Here is a 23,601-nt window from a genome sequence, read left to right as displayed (position 1 = left end):
GTGGTTGGTCCAAGAATGGAAAACCATTTTCTACTTTTTTTTTTTCTTTTTTTTTTTTTTTTTTTTTTTGGCATAGCTTCATCCCATCCTACACACAACAGAAAATACCCTGGGGTTTTCCAGCTGCGTGCTGCAAGCACTGAGCTGTGCAATGGACTCGTGGAAGGAGTGCTCCCCTGCATGCTGAGCAGCTGTGGGCAACTATACTTAATTTTCCTTGGATTTTTATGGAAATATATATATAAATAAGTTTTCTTCCCCTTTATTTTGTTTTTCACCCACCTCTCCCTGATATTTCATGCAGGGAGCATGGACTTTCTGTCCCTGGCATCAAAATAAGTCATCCCAAATATGTAGGAAATGCGTTTCAGAGCCCTCCAGCAGCAAAGGTGAAAAGAAGAGGCCAGGGCAGCCAGGCTCCACCCCTTCCCTTCCTTTTGCATTGTCTGATAGCCAAGGGAAAGGTTTCCACTGAAAGTGTGTTTGTGCCCCATCAGTAGAAAACTATGGGAGAGTTCTCCCAGTAAGAGTTAAATTGGCACCTAAATTTTTAAGGGAATAGAGAAGGAAAAAGGCAAATATTCAAGTGATCTCCCCACCCTCTCAAAAAAGGAATGTAAGTAGCTGTTTGTAAATATATATATATATTTATATATAAATGCTAAAATGCTCATACTGAGGCAGTGATAGATGGAGATTTGCAAGGACAGCTGATGGTAACTTGAGCAGCTTCATCAGAGCTCTGCAAACAGTGACTCTTTGTTTGAAAGCAAACACCAGGACTGGTTTCCTCATTCACTTCTTGCAGGGAAAGTAGTCAGAAACTGGACTTGGAAATCCAGCCCCTCTGCCTTGGGTGGCTGCAGCTGCTTTGTTCTCCTGCTTTTTCACCACAGAACCTGTACAGGTCTGTTGCCCTAACGCCTTATCTAGCAAGGATGGGGAAGAGAAGTGAATAGGAATGGACAAGAAAACTTGTCAGTTGAGATAGAGGTTAGCAGGTAAAGCCAAAGCTGCATGTGCAAGCAAAGCACAATATGGAATTAGTTCATTCCTTCTCATCAGCAGGCAGATTTTCAGTTATTTCCAGGACTCCATCCTGCATAATGGTTAATGGGGAAGACAAACACCGCAATTTTAAATGTTCCTCCCTTCCTCCTACATCCTTCATTGCTGAGCTCGTCATACAGCATAGAATCTCTCTGTGAACCATTTGGAGTCATCTGTCCCACCCAGTTCCTGCAGTGTCAGAGGTTGAAGAGTCCTTGGCTCTGTGCAAGCACCGCTCTGCAACAATGACATCTGTGTTCTTTCATTTCATTGTTTTCATCATAAATCCAAACACTAGCATGACAGCAGCTGCTAGGAAGGAAATTAACTCTGTCCCCACCAGAAGCAGTGCAGGGTGCATTTCACAGCTTGGGCAACACCTCCTGCTTCACCCTGCCTCCCTGCCCTGGGTGTGACTGGATGCTCAGTGCAGAGCATGGCAACCCAGGAAACTCCAGCCATAGCCCTGTTGCCTCAGGAGACAACGGGTTTCTTCTCCTCCTCTACACAATTTGGGCACACCAGGTAAAGGTTCCTCTTTGTGTCTCTGTGTCTTCCAGGAGAGGATCTAGCTTTGATTTACATGCTTGCTGTTTCCTTCTCCTGGTGACCTCTGCTTTTGGACTACATCTCCATACCAAACCACCTAATTTTTGCAGCAGTTTCTAGATTTGTCTCCTCCATTCAACTTACACCAGGCCCTTTTGTTCTTCTGAGATGCCCTGGGATTTCCCACCCACCAGCACATCCCATGGGACATGATGTGGGACTTAGAGGATTCCCCTCTGGACCAAGCTCCTTGGGGTATCTCCAGTTAATGGAGGGTTGGATCGTCTCATCTAGTTTTCCCACTGCTCCAGTGAGAAATCAGCAAACTGGGTCTCCTTGCTTCTGCTGCCCATCTCAGCTTGTCCCATCTGTTGTGATTTTGTAAGACTGATGTGACAGCTGGCGTCAGGGGGGCTTGGCTCCAAGCTGCTCTCTGCCTAAATGTCCCCATCCCAGATGAACAAAACCCCCAGGCCCTATTACATTTCTCCCTCAGGCTTTCAGTCTCTGAACTTTCCTTCCTCTCCATCTTTCAGCATCCTGACCTCATGGAGAAGTTCAGAGCCCTCAAACAGATCCTCCTCAGCACACCCCAATCCTGGAGCATGGGAATTGAGATCGCCAACAAGACAGGTGTGACTCTCTGCAATCCTAGATCAGTATGGTAGCCACCAGGCCTTTCTCTTGAGGAGGTCCCTGAAGCACAGGCATGAATTCAAGAGCGGAAAAACAAAGTGTGCATGGAGTATTGTGGAGAGGTTCCACAAAAGCTGCAGTGAGTATAAGGAAGCAGAAAGGAGGAAAAGGAATTCATGGCCTGGGCTGTTGCCAGTGGAAAGTAATGCAACCTTGTTGTGAACATTTTGCAGAAAAATAGGAAGAAAAACACAGGGCTGCACAAATGCTCTGGTTCCTCAAGGCTTATTTACAGAAGAAAAAGGAGAGTCCATACGTTCCCACCACGCTTTTTGCTGAAGTGTCTGAGATTACAGAGTTACAGAAAGTTTAAGACTGGAAGGCACATGGATGTCTTTTTGTCTAGGGCAAAGGGGAACAAATTTTAAGTAAAATAAGGGAGATTTTGTTCAGATATTAGGAAGAAATTCTTTACTCAGATGGTGATGAAGCTGTCCCAAGAAGTTGTGGATGCCCAAATCGTGGAGATGCAGCCTTATCTCAAGTAGTGTTTGTGCTGTTGTGGGCTCTGTGATACAAGGATATAAAAGTACTAGAGTGTGCCTAAAGGTGGGCTATGAAGTTGGGGAAGGATCTGAAGGGAAAGACGGACATTGAAATGCTCATAGGACATCTGTTCAAAAGCCTGTCTTCGTTAGCTGAAGGGGACCATCACGCTTCTGATTTGGGCACATCAGCTTGGTGCTTACAATTAAGTGAGATAGATCTGAGTGTCGTGATTGGCTTCTGTACTGGGTGCACTCTGTCCTCCAAAGATGTCCTCTGTTTGGGTTGAAAAAATGTCATACACGTTTGCCAGCAATGCCATCTCTCTTCTCCACTCTAGAACATCTGCAATGTTTAGATCCCACCTGGAAAGAAATGCATGCAATCCAGACCTGTAAATCTAGTTTGCTTTACCCTGCAAGGCCACTTAAAGTTAGTAGTATGCATATAATGATGTTAAAGAATCATTGAATGATCAAATCTTAGAATCCCAGAATGGCTTGGCTTGGAAGGCACTGAAAGATCATAGAATCATAGGATGGCATGAATTGGAAGGGACTATGAAGATTGTGGAGTCAATCATAGAAAAATAGGACTGTGGAATCATAGAATCATAGGATCATAGGATCATAGGATCATAGGATCATAGAATAGCTTGAGCTGGAAGGGACCCATCGAGTTCCAGCCCTCTTCTATGGGCAGGGTAGCTGCCCATCAGATCAGATTGCCCTGTGCACCATCCAACCTGGCCTTCAACATTGCCACGGATGGGGCATTCACAGATCCTTTGGGCAATATGAGCATGTAAGTGATAGTGATAGTGATAGTGATGATAGTGATAGTGATAGTGATAGTGATAGTGATAGTGATAGTGATAGTGATAGCGATAGTTCAAAAGCACAAAAAGGAAAAATAAGTAGCCATGTGGAGTGATGGGAATCATCCCTCAAAACGCCAAGCTCCAACTTCACATCTCCATCATCTTCCCATGACACACCTCTGAGAAAGAGATGTGAATGAACAAACTACAGCAGGGGAGATTTAGATTGGAGGTTAGAAAACAGCTTTTTATGATGAAGGCAGAGAAGCACAGTCACTGATAGCTCAGAGAGGTGGTGGATGCCCCATCCTTGGAGACGTTTGAAGGTTGGACCATTATCTGAGCAACCTCATCTAGCTGACCAGTTCTGTTTGTTGCAGGGGCGTTGGACTAGGTGAACATTAAGTACCCATTCCAACTCAAACGATTCGTGATTCTATGACTGTGAAAGGATGAAGAGCCACCAGCCCCAAAATCCAGATTAGAGGCTTAGTTGCTACAAATGCCTCGCAGTTGGGGCATGCATGAAGCTTACCAGAGCAGACGACGCCTGCATCTTCTCCATGGTTGCAGTTATGGACTCCCCAAGGCCTTGCTGCACATTCAGAGAGCGCTGATTCACTGCTGGAGCACCGCACATCATCCAGCCAGATACGGCCAAAGCCTTGCCCAAAATAAGCAGATCCTGGGGCTGACATGGCTGTCCCACAGCCCAGCTGCTTGCACACAACTGCAGCATCACTCAGGTCCCAGCTGTCATCGCACACTGTTCCCCACTGCTGGCCAAGAAGCACCTCAACTCTCCCAGCACAACGACTGGGGCCGTTCACCAGCCGGAGAGGAGCTGCTTCTGCAGTGCCTGCACATAAAGCAAGATAAAGTGAGAAATGCACACATAAATACCCTAAACCTGCTGAGAGTAGACACGTAGTAGTGTCCCTGTACCAACCAAGGTGCCCAATGGATGAAGAGGACATTCTGGGTGGGCAGGGCTTCTCCCATAGTCAACCTCATACTCTCCAGCATGCTCTGCATTGCTGAAATATCTTGCTTAGGACTTAAGATTGCTGTTTCCCATTTGTTGTCCGCAAGACACGTTTGTTACCTGGTGTGCAATGAACCAATCTCACACACACAGATGAGGTGTTGGTTTATTATGAAGATGGGGTTAATTTTCCTTTCTGTTGACTACGCTAGTCATAATGATTACACACCTCTCCAGTTTGTACATTTCAGTGATGTCCCCATCTTTGAGTACAAACTTAGTAGCCAAATTATGATCAGGAGTTCCTTTCAGTAGTTTCAAGTGTGCTCATCTGATTCTATACAGAAGCCTGGATTTGCTGTATCGAAGGGAGCCCATATAAAGACTTGTAGAAAGATTAATTCCTTCTTGACTTTCAGCCCAATGTGGGGGAATACTGGTTCATCCCTTTCTAGCAGACACGTTTCCAAGAATTTACTGAACCACTTTGTGACACAGAACACCATTCTTGCTCCGTATAAAGAGCAATCTGCCCTGCCAAGCTCAGGAATAAAAATTTCATGTTGTCTATGAATATTGCAGATGTAACCTATGCAAATGGATATACTCGTCAATCTCCAGCTAGTTGTTGTTTCCCATCTGAGTTGCCTTGGAGAATCTTTGCCATTCTTCAGCTCTCATGTAGAAGAGTGGAAATCCGATGTAAGCGTCTGCGTTCTGTTGGGCATTCCAACATGTATTATTGTATGTTGTATATAGCACTGTATCTTGTACTATATAATCCAGCTTCAGATGCTAGGTTCCCATAACCTCAGCAGGGATGGGATGTTTCTGGGACCGTTTTCAACCCTAGCAAAAGTCCAGGAGCCTTCAGAATCCGATGTACAGGAGACTCAGCTTGATACAGTTATCAGATGCAGGTCTGATCACGGTAACCCAGATTCTGGTGGTGACTGTGGACCATGGTTAGGGCCATGTAGATTACACAAGAATGAATTTATAGACCACAGTGACTGACAGCAGACAGTAGGAGCAGCCTGAGCTCAGACAAGACTCCTACTGAGTCTGAAAATCATTTTTCCATGTTTCCCAACACTTTTGAGACCGAGAAATAGGCAGCAGTTACCTGAGCACACCACACCAGCATCTTCTCCGTGTTTGCAGTTATGGGATCCCCAGGCCTGCAACTGGCACTGCGAGAGGGCAGCCTCTGTCCCTACACAACTGACATCGTCCAGCCAGATGGGGCCAGACCCCTGTCCAAAGCGAGCTGAGCCAGGGGCTGATATTGCTGCCCCACAGCCCAGCTGCCTGCACACAACATTGGCTTCTGCTTTATCCCAGCCGTCATCACATACGGTTCCCCACTGATGGTCATGAAACACCTCGACTCTCCCAGTGCAGAGATTTGGGCCGTTCACAAGCCGGATGGGAGCTGGTTCTGTAATACCTGGCAAAAAACGACAGCAATCACAGAAACATGAGCACCAACCCACAAAACACGAGAAGTCCCAGGAACATGGACAAGCTATAGGAACCAAATGATGCTCACCACGGTGAAGTGCAGGGTTTTGTACTTGGGTTGGGCAATCCCAGATTTGCATACAGACTGGGACAAAGACTCATTGAGAGCAGGGCTCCAGAGATGGACCTGGGAGTTCTGGTGGGTGAAAAGCTTAACTAGAATCAGCATTGAGTGCGCACAGTCTGGAAGCCAACAGTCCACTGGGCTACATCAACCAGGGGGTGGTAGAAGGGAGGAAGAGGGGATTGGCCCTCTCTGCTCTGCTCTCCTGAGGCCCCATCTGTGTCCAGTCCTGCTACCCTCAGCGCAGGAAGTGTGTAGAGCTTTTGGAGCATTTCCTGGTTGACATGATGATGCTTATACGTCTGGAGTACCTCTCCTAAGGAAACAGACTGGGGGAGTTGGGCTTGTTCAGCCTGGAGAAGTGAAGGTTGAGCGGGGATCTATCAAAACTTGTAAATATCTAATGTGCAAGTCTCAGTGGTTGGGACCAGGCTCTTACAGGCAGTGTCAAGCAACAGGAAAAGGGGCAGTGGGCAAAACGTGGAACTCAGGTAGTTCCGTCTGAACATGTGATAGAACTTCTTTACTATGAGCATGACAAACTGCCTAGAAGGGTTATGAAGTCTCTGGATATCTCCAAAACCTTCCTGGATGCCTTCCTGTGCAAACTACTGTGAGAAAATTCCTCTAACAGGGGGATCTCCAGAGAACCCTTCCAACCTCTGCACATCTGTGATTACATGAATTAACAGTACCTGAGCACACCACACCAGCATCCTCTCCATGGTTACAGTTGTGATCTCCCCAAGGCCTGACTCGGCACTCAGCAAGGGCAATTTCAGATCCTGCACAGTTCACGTCATCCAACCAAATTTTTCCAGTTCCTTGTCCGTACCGAGCATAGTCAGGGGCTGAGATGGCTTCCCCACAGCCCAGCTGCCTGCAGACCACTTGAGCATCTGTTAAATCCCAGCTGTCGTCACAGACGGTTCCCCATTGCTGCTCATGAAACACCTCAACTCTCCCAGAGCAGAAATTTGAACCGTTGACCAGTCGGACTGGGGCTGGTTCTGGAATATCTGAAACACAAAGGAAAAAACAGGTCAGTTATTTTGGCAAAGACATTCCTTCCAGGCACATCAGGAAACATTGTGCACGCTGGTTGGTTTAGCATGACGTCCAGGGACAAGCATGGAGAAGAAGGTTCAATGCTACTGGATTTCCTCACACATGACCCTAAGGTCAAGAAGTAGTGCTGGCCCAAACTAAGGAAAATAAACGTCCTGTTGCTTCTCACTCCCAAACACGAGGTGACTGAAGCCTTCTTCTCTCTGCCTTTACCAGGAAGGCAGCAGTGCCCAGGCAGCAAATGCAGGAAACTCCACTGCCCAAGGGAAAAGACACTCGCCAGGATCATGGTGAGAAAACCGGGATATGACTGACCTCAGCCAGACTTCATCTTTCAGTGGCTTATTTTCTTTCCTGAGCATTTATACTTAGCAGTATGTGACATATCCAGTGAATTCCAGACATCCAGCGAGTCTGGCAGACTTGACTTAGGACCTTGGGAGGGGGGCATTATTCCATGTCTGCAATTAGAAATTGGATGGGACACCACAGGACATCTTAGATGACACAAAACAAGTTGTGTTGGCAAGGGAACCCACCCTTTTACAACTCCACAGAGGACAGTCATTTCCCTTTGTCGTCATAGGAAGGAAATAAGCATTATTGGGTTGCACATCCTTTAATCTGCTTTGGGCATGTCATCAGGATGGGGAAAATCCTGCTATGTGCTGCGCTAAGTCTTCACTGGCTGCAAAAGGACAGTGATGAATTCAGAAAGGTATCTGTGCTCAGACAGCAAATCCACAGGGCATTCTCCAGATGTGGATAAGCAATTGTAGAGAAACAGGTTATCTCCAGTGAGAACAATTCAAAAGTGTACCATTTGGGGGGGATAAAATGACTGAACATAGGATGGACAAGAGTTAATTAAATGACAGTTCTTCACAGAGCTATATAAAGGACTGAGAATGAAACTCTTAAGTGTCATGTTGATCCAAGAGAAAAATGGCTTAGTATAAAAGGCAGTGCTGGCTACGAGAAATCCAAAGCAAAGCTTCAGTGTGAATCAGCAGCTAAAGCCTCAGTTCAATTAAAGATTAGAAAAAATATGCCAAGGAGAAAACCAGGAAGAAGGAGGGAGATAAGAAGAGGCTCAAAAACATTTCTCAAGTAGGAGACAGGAAGCGGCTGAGAAGGGATATAACATTCTTATCAGGAGGTTGATGCAATGAATAGGTAACAATGTGCATGACAAAGAAACAGAAGACTGTTGATTCTATAAACAGTAGTTGGGTCAGGGTTTCCTTCCAGTGGCAAATAAACACTGTGCAACAATTTTGGGGAAACTGTCTGATCTGTCAGGATTTCAGAGAAGACATTGAAAAAACTTTGGGAAAAGAAAACAGATCTGCTGAAGATGGTTTTACCAAGGAGAGGGGAAGAGAAAGTGGAATTACTAGGTTTCTGCAAGAACTTTTAATGTGTCTGTCCGGAAGAGGAAAAAAAACAAATGCAGAGCATGATGTTTTGAGAGTGAAATGACAGAAACCCAGCTGGTTGTGCGCTGCTCTCAATAACAGGGCGACTCACAGCAGTCCTGCAATGCTATCAGATTTATCTGTAGCACATACAGGAAGGAGTCTCAAGTTTGAATTCATGGGAAGGAGTCCCAAAATCGAATTCTTCAGCACATCAAGCACTGGACTACAGCACCACAACACTATGGTGAGTTTGGGAATAGGGAGAAAAGGGGAACACCACTGGATTTGCACACATCCAACCAGAAGCACGTTCTTTTTTCAGTACTCTGGTTTTAAAGTTATAAGACAGGAAGAGGGCACTTCAAGAGATGCACTTCAAGCATCCCTCCACGTACCTTAAGCCTCGATCTGGAAATGGCGTAAATGAGACTTACCCAAGCACAGAACACCAGCATCTTCTCCATGCTTACAGTTATGGGCTCCCCACAGGCTGGTCTCACATTTGGAAAGGGCAGTTTCAGCTCCCGTGCAATTCACGTCATCCAGCCAGATAGGGCCAGACCCTTCTCCAAAAGAAGCCGAAGCTGACGCGGATAGAGCCCTCCCACAGCCCAGCTGCCGGCAAACAACTTCAGCATCGCTTATGTCCCAGCTGTCGTCACACACGGTTCCCCACTGATGGCCGTAAAAAACTTCAACTCTCCCACTGCAGCGGTTTGGCCCATTTGTTAACCGCAGTGGAGCTTCTCTTGGTATATCTGAAGAAAACAGAGAGGGCAGGGATACGTGTTATGGAGTTGCTGCTGGCCTGATTCAAAAGTAAGATCAAATGCATAACGCCAGGGAGGGTCTGGTGACATCCAGGATGCATTTCTTCTGTTGCCTGATGCTGGGATGTCTTTGCCAGTTCAAAACTATGTGATAAACTGCCTCAGTGGTAGAGGGTTGCTCAAAGGGTTGTAGTGACTGCTGCTTCATCCAAAAGACACCAGCAGTGATCCCACCACTCAATCTACAGGCCAGTCCCAGTCAACATTTTTACCAAGGATCTCTCTGTAGTCATTAAAGGTATCCTCAGCAAGTTTGCTGCTGACACTAAACTGGGAGGTGATATTTACTCTCCAGAGGGATGAAAGGTCTTACAGAGGGTTCTAGATCCATTGGAGCACTGGGCAGTCAGCAGCACAGAACACAGACAAGGGGAAATGCTGGGTGCTGTATCTGGGATGGAGCAATGCTGCATTCATTCACAGCCTGTGCGGTGAGTGGCTGGAGAGCAGCCCAGCAGGAAGGGACCTGGGGGCACTGGTGAAAGCAGGCTCAATGGAAGGCAGCAGTGTGCCCTAGCAACCACGTTTTGGGGTGTAATACGCAGAGCATAGCCAGCCAGGGAAAAGAAGTGCCATTCCTGCTCTATTGAGTGTTTCTGCAGCCTTACTTTAAATATGGTGTACATTTCTGGGCTCTACATCTACATTTCTCAAGAAAAGGAGAAATTTCAAAGAAATATCCCGTATGATGACAGAGATGCATCATCATCAAGACAGCATTTGCAGCTATGCACACCAATAATCCTCATAGAAAAAGAAATCCTTCCTTGTACCTCAGAGGCATAGGCAGCAGTTACCTGAGCACACCACACCAGCATCTTCTCCGTGTTTGCAGTTATGGGATCCCCAGGCCTGCAACTGGCACTGCGAGAGGGCAGCCTCTGTCCCTACACAACTGACATCGTCCAGCCAGATGGGGCCAGACCCCTGTCCAAAGCGAGCTGAGCCAGGGGCTGATATTGCTGCCCCACAGCCCAGCTGCCTGCACACAACATTGGCTTCTGCTTTATCCCAGCCGTCATCACACACGGTTCCCCACTGAAGGTCATGAAACACCTCGACTCTCCCAGCACAATGACTCGGACCATTCACAAGCCGGATGGAAGCTGGTTCAGCAATACCTGCACCAAATACAATTGCAAAATGTTTAGGATCATTACGTGTCTCAGAGCACTGTGGAGGAGCCAAAACATCTTCACAGCAATCTTATAGCAAGCAGCAGGTTTCTTCCTCAACAACAGGCACAGAAATGTGTGTGGTACCTGAATGTTGGGAGTGTTGAGTCCTAACTCATGAGCTTTGACATACCCAACCATCAGGATTCAATACCCAAATCCACCGCACTTTAGTCCCCGTGAGAGCTCAAGGTGCTCCCTGGAGCATGGCTCCATAACTGTCCTGGACACAAGGGGATAACACAGATCTTCTTCATGACTAACATCCCTGCAGTATAATCTTGAGCCGTGGTGACCAGGTGGAATACAGCCTTACCATCAACATACCGCTCTCCTTTTCTCTCAGCCTACAACTGCATGATGATCACTCATCCTCCTTATTCTGAGGAGACTCCAGATCTACCAGCACCCTGCCACAAACACACTGGCTGCACCGTATCCCACATACATCGGCATTCACTAGTGGTACCTGAGCACACCACGCCAGCATCCTCTCCATGGTTACAGTTGTGGTCTCCCCAAGGCTTGGCTCGGCAATCAGTGAGGGCAGTTTCAGATCCCGCACAGTTCACATCATCCAACCAAATTTTTCCAGTTCCTTGTCCATACCGAGCAGAGCCAGGGGCTGAGATGGCTTCCCCACAGCCCAGCTGCCTGCAGACCACTTGAGCATCTGTTAAATCCCAGCTGTCATCACAGACGGTTCCCCATTGCTGCTCACGAAACACCTCAACTCTCCCGGAGCAGAAATTTGAACCATTCACCAGCCGGACTGGAAGAAGCTCAGCAAACCCTGTAATTTGAGATATAGTGAAGACATCAGTTTTCTGTGCTTTCCTTCATATTTTGGTCTGTGCTGATCATGTCTGGACAGCAGTGATGTGGCATGGACATTGCTCTTTTTTTTCCGTAATAGACCAATAGATCCTTGCAGCAGCTTCTGTCTCATAGAAATGTGGTCTCTGGTTCCCTCTCTCATTGGCTAGTCTCACCTAAAAAATAGCCAACTGTTTGAACCTCTATTTTCTCAGAAGATGACAGTTATGCCTGCAGCATGTTACTGTGGTAAAACAGACTAGAGGGAGTCACGTGGGCTGGTAGGCTGAGCATAGAAGGAACCAGTGAAATAACATTGCTGCAGGAGCACAGGCATGCCTACATTAAGGCTGTGCTGAGGGCTCTCAGAAGTTGGGATCAGCAATTTCTGGATGACACAAGTTGATTGAGGGCTGCCAATAACATATGTTGAAGTTGTAAAGCTCAGCTGATGGTGAGCATCAAGTATTAGGAGCAGGGGTCCTTGCTTGGGTGAAGGTCTGCCATTAATCTTGAGTGCTGAGGATTATTCCTTGAACAGCAGTAAGATTCAAGGACAGAATCAGTGTGGCCTGTTATACACGTTTAAATGCTCAGCAGCATCTCTCTTGGGACAGCTGTGACACAAGAAAGAATAATTTGACCCGAAGTTTTTATTTCCTTCACAGGTGTGAAGTCCACCCACATTTTTAATTTAATATCTTCATTTTGCTGCCAGAGAGGCGGTGGATGCCCCATCCCTGGAGGCATTTAAGGCAAAGCTGGATGTGGCTCTGGGCAGCCTGGTCTAGCGGTTGGTAACCCTGCTCAACAGGGTGGTTGAAACTAGATGATATTTGGGGTCCTTTCCAACCCAAGCCACTCTATGGTTCTATGATTTTTTTGTGTGTCTGATGTTCGAAAGATGAATTTCTCCTCTCAAACTAAGCAGCCCCTGATGGGAACTGCTGAGGACTGGCAGAGCAGTGGACTGGAAGACCTACAGCCATCCTTAACAGAAACAGTTGATGCGTGTTTCTGTTAATGTGTGAAGGAAGAGAAACAGGAGAAAGAAGAATGGTGGAACTTGAGAACTTGGCCAGTTGAGGCTGTGGCTGACTTATGCAGTAATGCTCGTCACACTTCACATGCTCTTCTCTTTTACATAATAAGAAGAATAACCCAGTTATTGGGTTGGAGAGTAAGTGATATGAGAACAATGAGATGTGTTCCCTGTGTGTACCTCTATCTGTGGTTGCAAACTGCCCCCTGGAAGCACCCCATTAAAAGGACCTACATAAGGAAAGACAGGTTGTAGTTGTCTATGGATGTAGCCACATCATTTTGAAGTTCTCTGTGTGCTTTCTTTGCAAGCACCTATTAGTGTCAAAGGGGCCCCAGGATGACCAAGAGAGCTTATTCTTTAATGCTCATAAAGGTACCTGCACACACCACACCAGCATCTTCTCCATGATCACAGTTATGGCTTCCCCAGGGACTGGCTTTGCATGCGGAGAGGGCAGCTTCCGTCCCTACGCAGCTGACATCATCAAGCCAGATTGGGTCAGATCCTTGCCCAAAGTGAGCCCCATGGGGAGCTGACAAGGCCTTTCCACAGCCCAGCTGCCTGCACACGACTTCTGCGTCAGCCAGGTCCCAGCCATCATCACACACAGTTCCCCAGCGCTGCCCATAGAACACCTCGATTCTCCCAGAGCAGTGGGTTGATCCACCCACTAATCGGAGCGGGGCTGGTTTTGCAAAACCTGCAGAAGGGAAAAAAAAAACAACAAAAGACCAGGGAAGAATCTCATGCAGAATCTGGCTTGTCTTTTCTCCATTTGTCAATGAACATGGTATTTTTCACTTTGTGGATTGTGACATGGAAAAATACTGCACATGGGAGCAGCACAAACACTTCTTCCATCGTCACAGCATGAGATGTTCAGCAGCATCACTATTCAGGCTCCCAAAGGCTCCACTGTGGGGTCAGTTCTCTTAAATGCTTTTATTAATGATCTGGATTCTTGAATACATACCAACTTCAGAGATGGCACTAAACTAGGAGATGTTGACTCACAGAAATCTTGACAGAGAGGTCCTGTAAAATTAGAGAGTAACCACCAACCACGTGAAGCTTAACAAGAACAAGTGTAAGAGTCACATTCTGGGGAAGGGGGATTCTGAAGATATGCGCAGACCAGGGGATGAGAGGCTGGAGAGCCTCTGTATGTGGCTACAAAGTTGACAGTCTTGTTAGTGCCTCATTATTAGAAAGGCTGTGGGAAACAGACTCTTCTCCCTCCAGGGATGTCCAAGTAATCACTGTATTGGTAATAACTGACCTAATGGCAAATTTCTTAGGGTAAACACCTCATGGAACATGCTACCTCCGTTTGGCCAGACAGCTGGAGAACCAGGAGGCAGTGGGTGGCTCTGGGAATCATTAAGGTGGGGCCTTGGGTTTATGGTTGTGTTCGAGGACTTGATTCTAATACACTTGGAGAGAGAACATGCGCCATGGTAGCACCTTGTGTAACGCAGCAGTTTAGGGGATACTTAAGAAGGAACTAAATCCACTGATAGAACAGTGAGATGATGGGACTGCTGAAGGCAGTGAAAGAATATTCTCTACCAAAGCATGTCCATGTGCTATATTGTGGGAGTGTATAAATAATTCTTGCACCAACACTGCTCAACCAGTGGCTTATGCAGTGGAAAATTTTTAATACCAAGAAGATGCAAGGTCATTTTAGTGCAAACCACATTTGACATTTTAGTTCTCTTGAGCGTTGGAGTTTTCTTTGCTCCAAAGGGAATAGTGCTCCCTACAGCATCTCCAGCATATCTCCAGATCCCACAAAACTCACTTGTGTCATTCAGGATGAGAGTTACCTGAGCATACGACACCAGCATCTTCTCCGTGCCCACAGTTATGTTTTCCCCAAGGTTTTGCAGTGCATTCAGACAGGGCAGCTTCGGTTCCTTTACACATAACATCATCAAGCCAAATGGGGTCAGATCCTCTGCCAAAATAAGCTGAGGGAGCAGCAGACAGGGCTGTCCCACAGCCCAGCTGACGGCACACAACTTCAGCATCAAGTAGATCCCAGCTGTCGTCACAGACCGTTCCCCATTGCTGGCCATAAAGCACCTCCACTCTCCCAGAGCAGTGATTTGTACCATTCACTAATCGCAGTTGAGCAGCTTCACTATTTCCTGCGTTAAAAAGTAACAAACAGCACAAAAAAAAAATCAATCAACCACCACCATCAAAAAACAGGATCAGGGTTTGCACAAGGAAAGAGCCCGTAGGGAATGAAGGAAAGAAAAATTCTCCATTATTATTGTTCAGAACGTGAAAAGACTGATGAGGAACACATTCTGAATTTTTCTCTGTGGCTTCAGACTTCCCAATCAGAGAGATTAATAGACTGGATTTGGAATTCTTTATAAAGCAGGAGCAAAATCCACACTGTAATGTTACACCAAGAGTGGCAACTGACAGCAGAACGAGACACCCATATGTCTTACACACTTCTTGGTTTCTCCTTGAGAGATGGGTGCTGATATTTTATGATGTTTGCTCTGAAAGTAATGCCTCCTGTTTTATTATGTTGACCTACAACATCCTTTTGTGGTTGGACATGACAATCTTCAAGTTCTTTTCCAACCTGAGCAATTCTATGATTCTATGATCAGAGGCCAATGTTGGTATTATGGAAGTAGAAGTTGAACCTTCCCACCAATATTGCATTATATTTTGTTGCTTTATGAGTGCAGAGGGTCAGTCTGACACAATGGCATCAGTCATGGAAGTGAGTATGAAGCAAAGGGGAGCATTTGAATTCTTCCATGTGGAAAAAATGGCACCCATTGACATTCATCATTGCTGAACATTTATGAATACCAAACAGTGAATGTGAGCACAGTGAGGTGGTGAGTGGTGTGTTTCAGCCATGATGCCATTTTATCAGCTATGAAACAGTGGGTTGTCTCCACTGGTGCTCTCTAGTTAGTTGATGGTGTCTCATTTGGTTTGATTCAATTGCCCACACTACAATTGAATCGAACCAAATCAGCAGCACTGGCAATTTCACAGGTGTGTCTAAGTTTTAATATGGAGTTGAATCCCATTTTAGACCAATCAGGAAATGTAAATTTGGAAACCTGGTTCATTGTTCAGAATGGAGCAGCGTCTTTGGAGCAGTATCATGAAAGAAGGCAATGGGCAGCCCATCCACATCCAAATCACCTCTCAAACATAAGCAACCTGTGTGCCACTTAATTATGTTTTATTTCCCAATTAACCACAGTGTTAGCCATCAAATCTTCCCCATTTGATTTCTGTTGCTCAGCGTTCATCAACGTCATGCTGTCACATCCAGGTCAGACTTGTCACAGATACAAATGGCCCACAGCTGAATTTCTCATCTGAGTGCCATTTTGGAGAATAAATGTTCTCACTGGTAGTACAGTCCCAAAATACAAATGGAAAGAGGACACAAACGCTCAACTCTCGTGACTTATTTTAGCCATAAAATACATGCATGGAAAACTTGTGCATCCAGCTGAAGTTCATTTCGGTTTTCTTTGCTCATTTACTCTATGGTTAAGGAATAAGAAGCAGAGCAGAGCAGAGCAGGAACAGAACAGCAGCACCACCATCACTGAATTTAACTGCCGAAAGAACTGAGATGGATAACACTGTCTTTTGGGTCAGTTCTATAAAACAGACATCTACGTATGATCTGAATCCTAAGAGTGGCACTGAAAAATAAAATTTTGCAAACATGCTTAAAAGCCTCTTTCTACATAGCACTCCGCAGGGAATGGTGGAAACAGAAGTTACCTGAGCACACAACACTTGCATCTTCTCCATGATTGCAGTTATGCTCCCCCCAAGATCTGGTCCTGCATGCAGAAAGGTCAACTTCTGTACCATTGCATTTCATGTCATCCAGCCAGATAGGACCAGTTCCTTGACCAAAATGAGCCAAGCCAGGAGCAGACAGTGGTTTCCCACAGTCCAGCTGCATGCATACCACCATGGCATCAGAGAGGTCCCACCTATCATCACACACTGTTCCCCACTGCTGTTTCCAGAGCACCTCAAGCCGCCCCGCACAGCGGTTGGGGCCATCTACGAGTCTGATGGGAACTGAGTTGGCAACACCTGAATCAGAAAAAAAGTCAAGGTAGAAAATGAACACAAAACAGCTTTTGGTTGATAGTGGAGAATGTAACATCCTGCTCTTGTAGGAATAATGCCGTTTTAGATTTGGCTGGGGAAGGATTGCTGACGTGCTATCCATTGGTGCTTCCAGCAAGAACACAGAAAGAAATGTTTGCTGGCTAATTCGTGGTGCAGATGTCTTACAAAGATTTTTCTAGAATGTCTAATTAATCTCTGCTTATTTACAAGAAGTTGCAAGCTCTTCTTGTCACCTAGGAATGTCCTGATCATGGGTTCCCTAGTAACTTGTCCTTCTTGGACAATTTTTCAGCTATGGAAGTGTCCCAACACACCATCTGATGTGACAGCTCCACACCACAGAAACCGTAGGCTGTATTATTTACCATGAGAGAAAAATCTCTGGATATGGTCCCTAAAGGGATGGAGGCCACAGTGTGACCCAGAGCTGTAGCCTGAGCTACTGTGGCATCATCCCTGTCCACCATCTGTGCAGCAGGGAGCTCCATGCATAAGACCATGAATGCTCTTTTGGAGTTACATCAGTCCTTGCACTGTGCAAGTTATGGAAGGAAATTTTAGTTCACTTATTGGAGTACAAGTTAGGATTTCAACATCAAATGAAAAATACTTAAGACTTTTGTCAAAAACACTTGCCAGAACTGCCCTAAATAGTCTTCATGACTGTAACAAAACTCCTGACTACTATGAGGACCCAAGCCTGGGTGTCAAAGTTTCCCCTTATTCAGAAAGACGTTTTTTGGTGCTTAAATTGTGTCTGCATCTTTGGTACTTGGTGCTGCTTCACATATCATTATATACTTATACCATAGGGTTTATGACAAGGACTGCTATGTGAAAGCTTGCCAGGTCCACTCTTCTACACTACTGGGAAGCACAGATAGTTTCCTTACAAGCTTTAAATTGCCAGATTATTTTCCTTGATCATTTACAATTCTCACCCTACCCTTTCTTTATCCTAATCATTGAAGCAGCCTTAACTTGTGTCAGGTTTTGTCAAAAAAAGAAACCAAAAATCAACAATGCCACTGTCTCCAGATAATCCTTACCCAATTATTTTACTACTTTTTGTTTAAGGATTTGACTGTGCAGGTTTACAGGATATAAATGCAGCTGCACTAAGCACTGACACTGACAGATAGGCATGCTATGCTTATTTGTTCTTAGGTCCTGGCTCAAATCCAGTCTATGTGTATAAAAGAGAGGCAAAGAAAACAGGATTAAATTCTGGATTACAGAAATCTACCAAAGGAAACTCTGTCCTTATGCTTGCATTGATTTATTCTCAGGATTTGTATCTGAATATTTGCATTCATAATGCCTCTAAATCTCCAGGTGATCTTTGGAAGCCGAATGATGATGTCCAATGCTGTATTTCCTTGCCTCAGAAAGGTCATGCCCTTTTCCTGCACCAGAAATTCAATTTATCATAGAATGTCTTGGGTGGGAAAGGACCTTAAAGATCATCTCATCCGAACCCCCTGCCATTGGACAAGGACACCTCCCACAAAACCACATTGCTCAAAACCTCATCCAGCCTGGCCTTGAACATCTCCAGGAATGGAGCACCCTCAAATTCTCTAAGCAGCTTGTTCCAGTGCCTCATGACCCTTAGAGTGACGAGTTTCTTCCATTTATCAAACATAAATCTACTCTTTTAATTTAGAACTACTACCTTTTGTCCTACCACTACACGCCCTTGTGAAAAGTTTCTCTCCATCTTATAAGTCTCCTCTAAGTATTGAAAAGTGACAACAAATTCTCCCCAAATCCTTGCCTTCTCACACTGAAAAACACCAATGAGGATATGAGAGGGGTCAATCCATCATGAGCACCATTTATGAGACCATATCTGAAACTCCATTCTCCAGGAGCAAAGGAGGAAACTTACCACAAAGCCATACCAGGAGGAAAAGCACCGTTTCTATTCTGGTTCCAGCAAAGGCAGACAGACTGCTGATATAGGGATGCCTAGATGGGAAAAGATTTCCTGGTGGTCCCATGGCAACAGCAGAGACCTTGTATGATCTGACCCCTGCAAGCCTGGATGAGCAAGGTAGAGCAGAAATGTCGTCCTTGGAGAAGAGATGAAGAGCTTAGAATTGGTGACTGGCTGGGTGGGCAGGAGAAAGTACTGCAGGGACAAAGACAGAGGTAAATGACAAATATTCCTTGCTCTGACTCCTCCCCTTAACTGGTCTCTCCCTTTTCACCTGTTGGAACACTAGCCACCTCTGCTTCCTTACATCTCCTCATTCTGCTTCTCTCCTCCCATGCTCTTCTGTTCATCAAAGAGTCAAGGAAAAATAAACCATGCTAGAATGAACCTAATCATTTGTCTTCTGCCAGTGCTTTCGCAAAAATAAAATTGTTTTGCAGGACTTAACTTGTGACCAGGCAGTGCCCAGAGAAGACTTAGAATCATAGAATGGCTTGGGTTAGAAGGGACCTTAAAGCCCACTCAATTCCAATCCCCCCACCGTTGACTGGTGCTGTCCACTACATCAGGCTTTGATGGCCTCATCCAACCTGGTCTTGAATGCCTCCAGGGATGGGACATTCTCCTGTGTCTCACCATTCTTGATGTAAAAAAATTTCCTCCTGATATTTAATCCAAATCTCAGTTCTGTTAGTTTAAAACCATTCTCCCTTTTTTTATCACTGTCAGTCCATATAAAAAATCTCCCTCTTGTTTATAAACTCCCTCTAAGAACTTCTTAGAGAAAAAATGAATGACACTTATGACTGCCTCTTTGCTCAGTTCTCAAATGCTGTCTAGGAGTCTAGGAATGGGAAGCATATGGGATACAAGAAAACATTTTTTTTTTTTTTAAATTGTCAGAGAGGTCAAACACAAGAACGGGCTGTTCACAGATACTGCAGAGTATCCATCTTCAGAGATATCCAAAATCCGACTTAACATGTCTTTGACACATCTGGTCTAGGGGATTCTGCTTGAACAGGACAAAGAAGCTTTTGGATCTTTATTGCTGACTTTCAAGTGATTCTATGACGTTACTTCATCATCCTTTTCTTCCTCTTCTTCAGAAGAAATAAACCCATGTCTTTCAATCTAATCTTATTGATTATGTACTCCTTGCCCCACTCTGTTCCAAGCCCTCTTTTAAGTAGCCAGTTCATCTGTTCAGTATTCTTTATTGCTTGTGGTTTAGTAAGGTCCACCTCTTGACAGTTTTCTGTGCATATATATTTCCTCTTCCATTTAGTAGTTCTCCAAACTCCCATATGCAGATAGGGAAAAAATGAGAAAGACCAATTAAATTTAATCTCCCAAATACCTGCATGATCCAAAGGTTTTCTGTATTCAGTTTTGGTCTGTTTCATGGTTTGTCCCAAAAGTAAGACCTAGAACACTGGAAAGGGACCATATCAAAGAAATCATGAACCAAGATGGAAGATCCCACAAGATATTAAAATAAAAATATACAAACTTTTTCTGCTCTAGATGAAATATCAGCAATACCTTACCTGACTCTGAAGAGAGCCACTAAGTCCTCATGCCCAATTTTTTTTGTCAGAGGTGCCAATTCAACTCCCTACTCTACATTATTATTTCACATTTTCAATTAAGATGTCTTTTTCAACCAGCTATTGTTCCTTCAGCTTGTGTTCTGAGCCTTCTGTTTATTATTTACTTCAACTTCAATTGGCTTTGTAGTTCCTTTGTTTACCCTTCAGTCCTACTCGTTTTGACCTTTAATATAACCCTATATATCTTCTCTGTTCTCACTGAAACCAGTTGGCCATTGGCCAAACAGTGGAGCAGTTCTGCGTGCCCTTGCTTCTGTATCTCCCTCTGCCTTTGGAAATATCCTGATCGGTTTTATCTTCCCTCCGCATATTTGGAGGAGTGGAATTTGTTGCATCCTTTCCTAAGCTCGTCTCAGGATACATCACATATTCTGTTGAAACAAAGTGCTGCAGCACGAGCTACATTTGTACGAGTAACAGATTGGGAAGGAAAGGAGCATCATGCTAGGCGTAGTATGAGACACGTATGGCTTGAGTGCAAGTATTTAATCAAGATATGCAAACATTTGAAGTGTGTGATATGAGCAAAGATATCTGACTGTAGTGCATTAGAACAGAGCATGGCTCGAGATCTCAGTGTGGATGGGCAAATTCAACCAGTATGGAAAGCAGTGATCACTGCTCGTAGAACAACCATTCCTTGGTGAGTATACCATGTAGAATCATTTGAGTGGGAAGGTACCTTTAAAGGTCATCCAGTGCAACTGACCTGCAATGAACAGGGACATCTACAGCTGAATCAGGCTGCTCAGGGCTCCATCCGTGAACGTCTCCACGGATGGAGCTAATAATGGTAATATCTGGTCAAATCTGGAGCCTTGCTAAGGTGTCTCAGTCTGAATGTCCTAGGAAATAAAGCTGTGATTTTGGAACAAGCTGTATTTTGGCACAAGTAAAGACCTAGGTTTTGCTATGGGCTCTGCAGAGGCTTGGGGAAACACAAATCCCAGAACCATCCCTAAGCCAAGATCTGCAAAGGTCTTTCCATTTCTTTGATTCCCCCGAAGTATTTCTGTGGAGTTGTTAAAATGTCTATAAAAATCTATTTGTGAAGGTTTTGGCCAGGTTAGATGGGGCTTTGAGTAACCTGTTGCGGAAGTTGTTCCTACCCATGGAAGAGGGTTGGAGTGAGGTGGCTTTTAAGATCTCTTCTAATTTAAGCCATGCAGTGTTCATTTATTTTTAGGAAAACAGAGCCCACACCACAACCACAGACAATTCCTGTCCTGTAACATAACATTCTTCTTTGTGCAAAGACTAGACTGAACTTCTAAATCACCATGGTATAACATACAACTGATCTTGCTTCACTAAAATCCATCATCTGGTTTAGTCTGCATTAGGCTAGACCAGCAGAGGTGCTATGTCTCATCTGCAAATCTCTCCCTTAACTCTTCTATTCACACTTTCCTCAGGATCTGGCAGTGCATATCATGTATGAAGAAATTCACCGTATTTGAAGAGTTCCCTTTCTTGGTCAGGAAATGGAGTATTTTACTGGCACAAAGTCATACCAGTTTATATTTATATTTGGTAGGGTACAGTCACATTGTTTTTTTGTGTAGATTTGTGATTGAAGGAGTCTTTTCCAACCATGTCTCTTTTGTACTTTTCATTATACTCAAAGGAGAGAACATCCTTTTCTTATAAAAACCGAGACACTTGACCTTATGGTGATATTACACCCATTTTTTATTGCCTGAGATATTCCATATGAAGCCTTTTCTTCCATGCAATCTGTACATGTGACTTTTCCCCCATACATGGCTACTTCTTGCACTGCTCAGCGATATAAGCATTCAGAAACTTATCCTCCTTCTTCTCATTTTTAGCTGCAACTCTTAACTCCATGGGGATCCCCAGCTTTCAGGGCATGTGTTGCTTTTCCTCAACATTTTTTATCTTGAACAATAGCCAGTCTATACCTTATCCCTACTCAAAACCCTACAGGCAACTCAGGGAACCCTAAACTTTAGGGCTGCATTCTTTAGCACTGCTGCTGAAACAGACATCACTCATTTTGTGGTTTGCTACAGCATGATTTCAGAGAGGAAAACTATACTGGAGATATAGGGTGCATACACTATACAAATGTTATTGCAGGGTAAACATAGTTCCTATGGATATGTTGCATATCAGCTTGTCTTTGTAGATGTTTCCAGTCTCATTGCTGCAGATGCTGAGGTTCTTGCAGAGTCCTTTGGCACTCACGTAAGCCAGCGAGTGGGTATGATGAAGCCTGACCCTAAAGCTGTGCATTAAATCAGCAAAAGCCACAAAGAGGCTGAATTAATACAAACAAAATGTATTTCAGGGAAAGGTCAGGGTGGCCTCATCATGAGACAGGCAGCATAAGCCAAGCCCCAGCAGCCACCACCTCATCTGGAGTTCCCAGTGATATTTGTTTCATAGCTCCTCAGAAACCCTGTTACTGAGACCTTGTGAGTTTAAGCAGTTTCATTCTGGCAGATCCCACCTCTTTTTTCTTGTACTTTTATCTGTGGAATGTTGCTCATGTTTTTCCCTAAATTGATTCTTTCCTAAATTCATCCTTTTCTTCATTCTCCTATTCCATGGAGGGCAAGGGCACGCAGATGATTTCATGCACAGGATCTGACATCAAGGATGTGTGTGCATGCATATACACATGTATACTGTGTATACATTAATACATAGAGACTTATATAAACATACAGAGCATGTAACCAAGGCTGCAAAACTTGAATTATTTCTGTGTGCATGTTAAAAAAAAAAGAGGAAAGTGCAGTGTGTGTGTCTTTCCATCACAGTGAAGAATGGATTTTCCTTTGATATGATCATGTTCATTTTGTGCTACCTTAGAAGAAAAATCTCCCTGCAGCTCCTCTAGAACAATTGGAGTCTGAAAGGTTGGAGGGAAAATGTGGAGTCCAGATGAGTCCGACTCAACTTCAGCAGGTAAAAATGGATAAAGAAATAAATAATCCAAATTTTTTTGCAGAACCATACTACCTTCTGGTGTCCTTACAGATACCAGCAGCAGTGTAGATACTGATGTCTTACTCTTCCCTTGTTTCATCCAGTGCCAGATGCTCTGTTCTCCCTTAACTTTGGGCTCAGAGCGTTTACTCATGAAGTTCAACTCAGGCAGGCATCCTGTCCCATCTTGTTGGTGTTTTCTCCATTTTGCACATTAAAGCCACTGAATCGACCAACAATTTAATGTTTTATAGATTGCTATAGATGATATAGTTTATTTGATTTATCCAGCTGTGATAGCTCTACACTGTAGCCTTGTAGGTCCAGGAGGTACAGACTAGTAAACGATCACAGCTTCTGCAATAATGCACCAGTGCAGGCTACAAGATTTGCAATATGAGAAATAGCTATAA

General features: G+C 44.6%; 1 protein-coding gene across 1 annotated transcript; it reads right to left on the bottom strand.

Moving 5' to 3' along the window:
• Positions 1-26: 26 nt before the first annotated feature.
• On the bottom strand, positions 27-18,728 carry LOC100551343 (scavenger receptor cysteine-rich domain-containing protein DMBT1-like). The gene is made up of 11 exons (XM_085214728.1): positions 18,570-18,728; positions 16,316-16,639; positions 14,359-14,682; positions 12,906-13,229; positions 11,138-11,461; positions 10,291-10,614; positions 9,098-9,421; positions 6,870-7,193; positions 5,713-6,036; positions 4,137-4,460; positions 27-3,146 (listed from the first exon to the last, which is right to left on the bottom strand). The coding sequence occupies exons 1-11, from the start codon at positions 18,679-18,681 to the stop codon at positions 3,136-3,138; spliced, it is 3,039 nt and encodes a 1,012-aa protein (XP_085070854.1). The 5' UTR covers positions 18,682-18,728; the 3' UTR covers positions 27-3,135.
• Between the last annotated feature and the right edge of the window lie 4,873 nt (positions 18,729-23,601).

Source organism: Meleagris gallopavo, chromosome 33, assembly GCF_905368555.1.
Source record: "Meleagris gallopavo chromosome 33, MGAL_WU_HG_1.1, whole genome shotgun sequence".
Taxonomy (NCBI): domain Eukaryota; kingdom Metazoa; phylum Chordata; class Aves; order Galliformes; family Phasianidae; genus Meleagris; species Meleagris gallopavo.
Note: the sequence above shows the minus strand (reverse complement) of the source record. Positions and strands in the feature narration are given on the sequence as shown.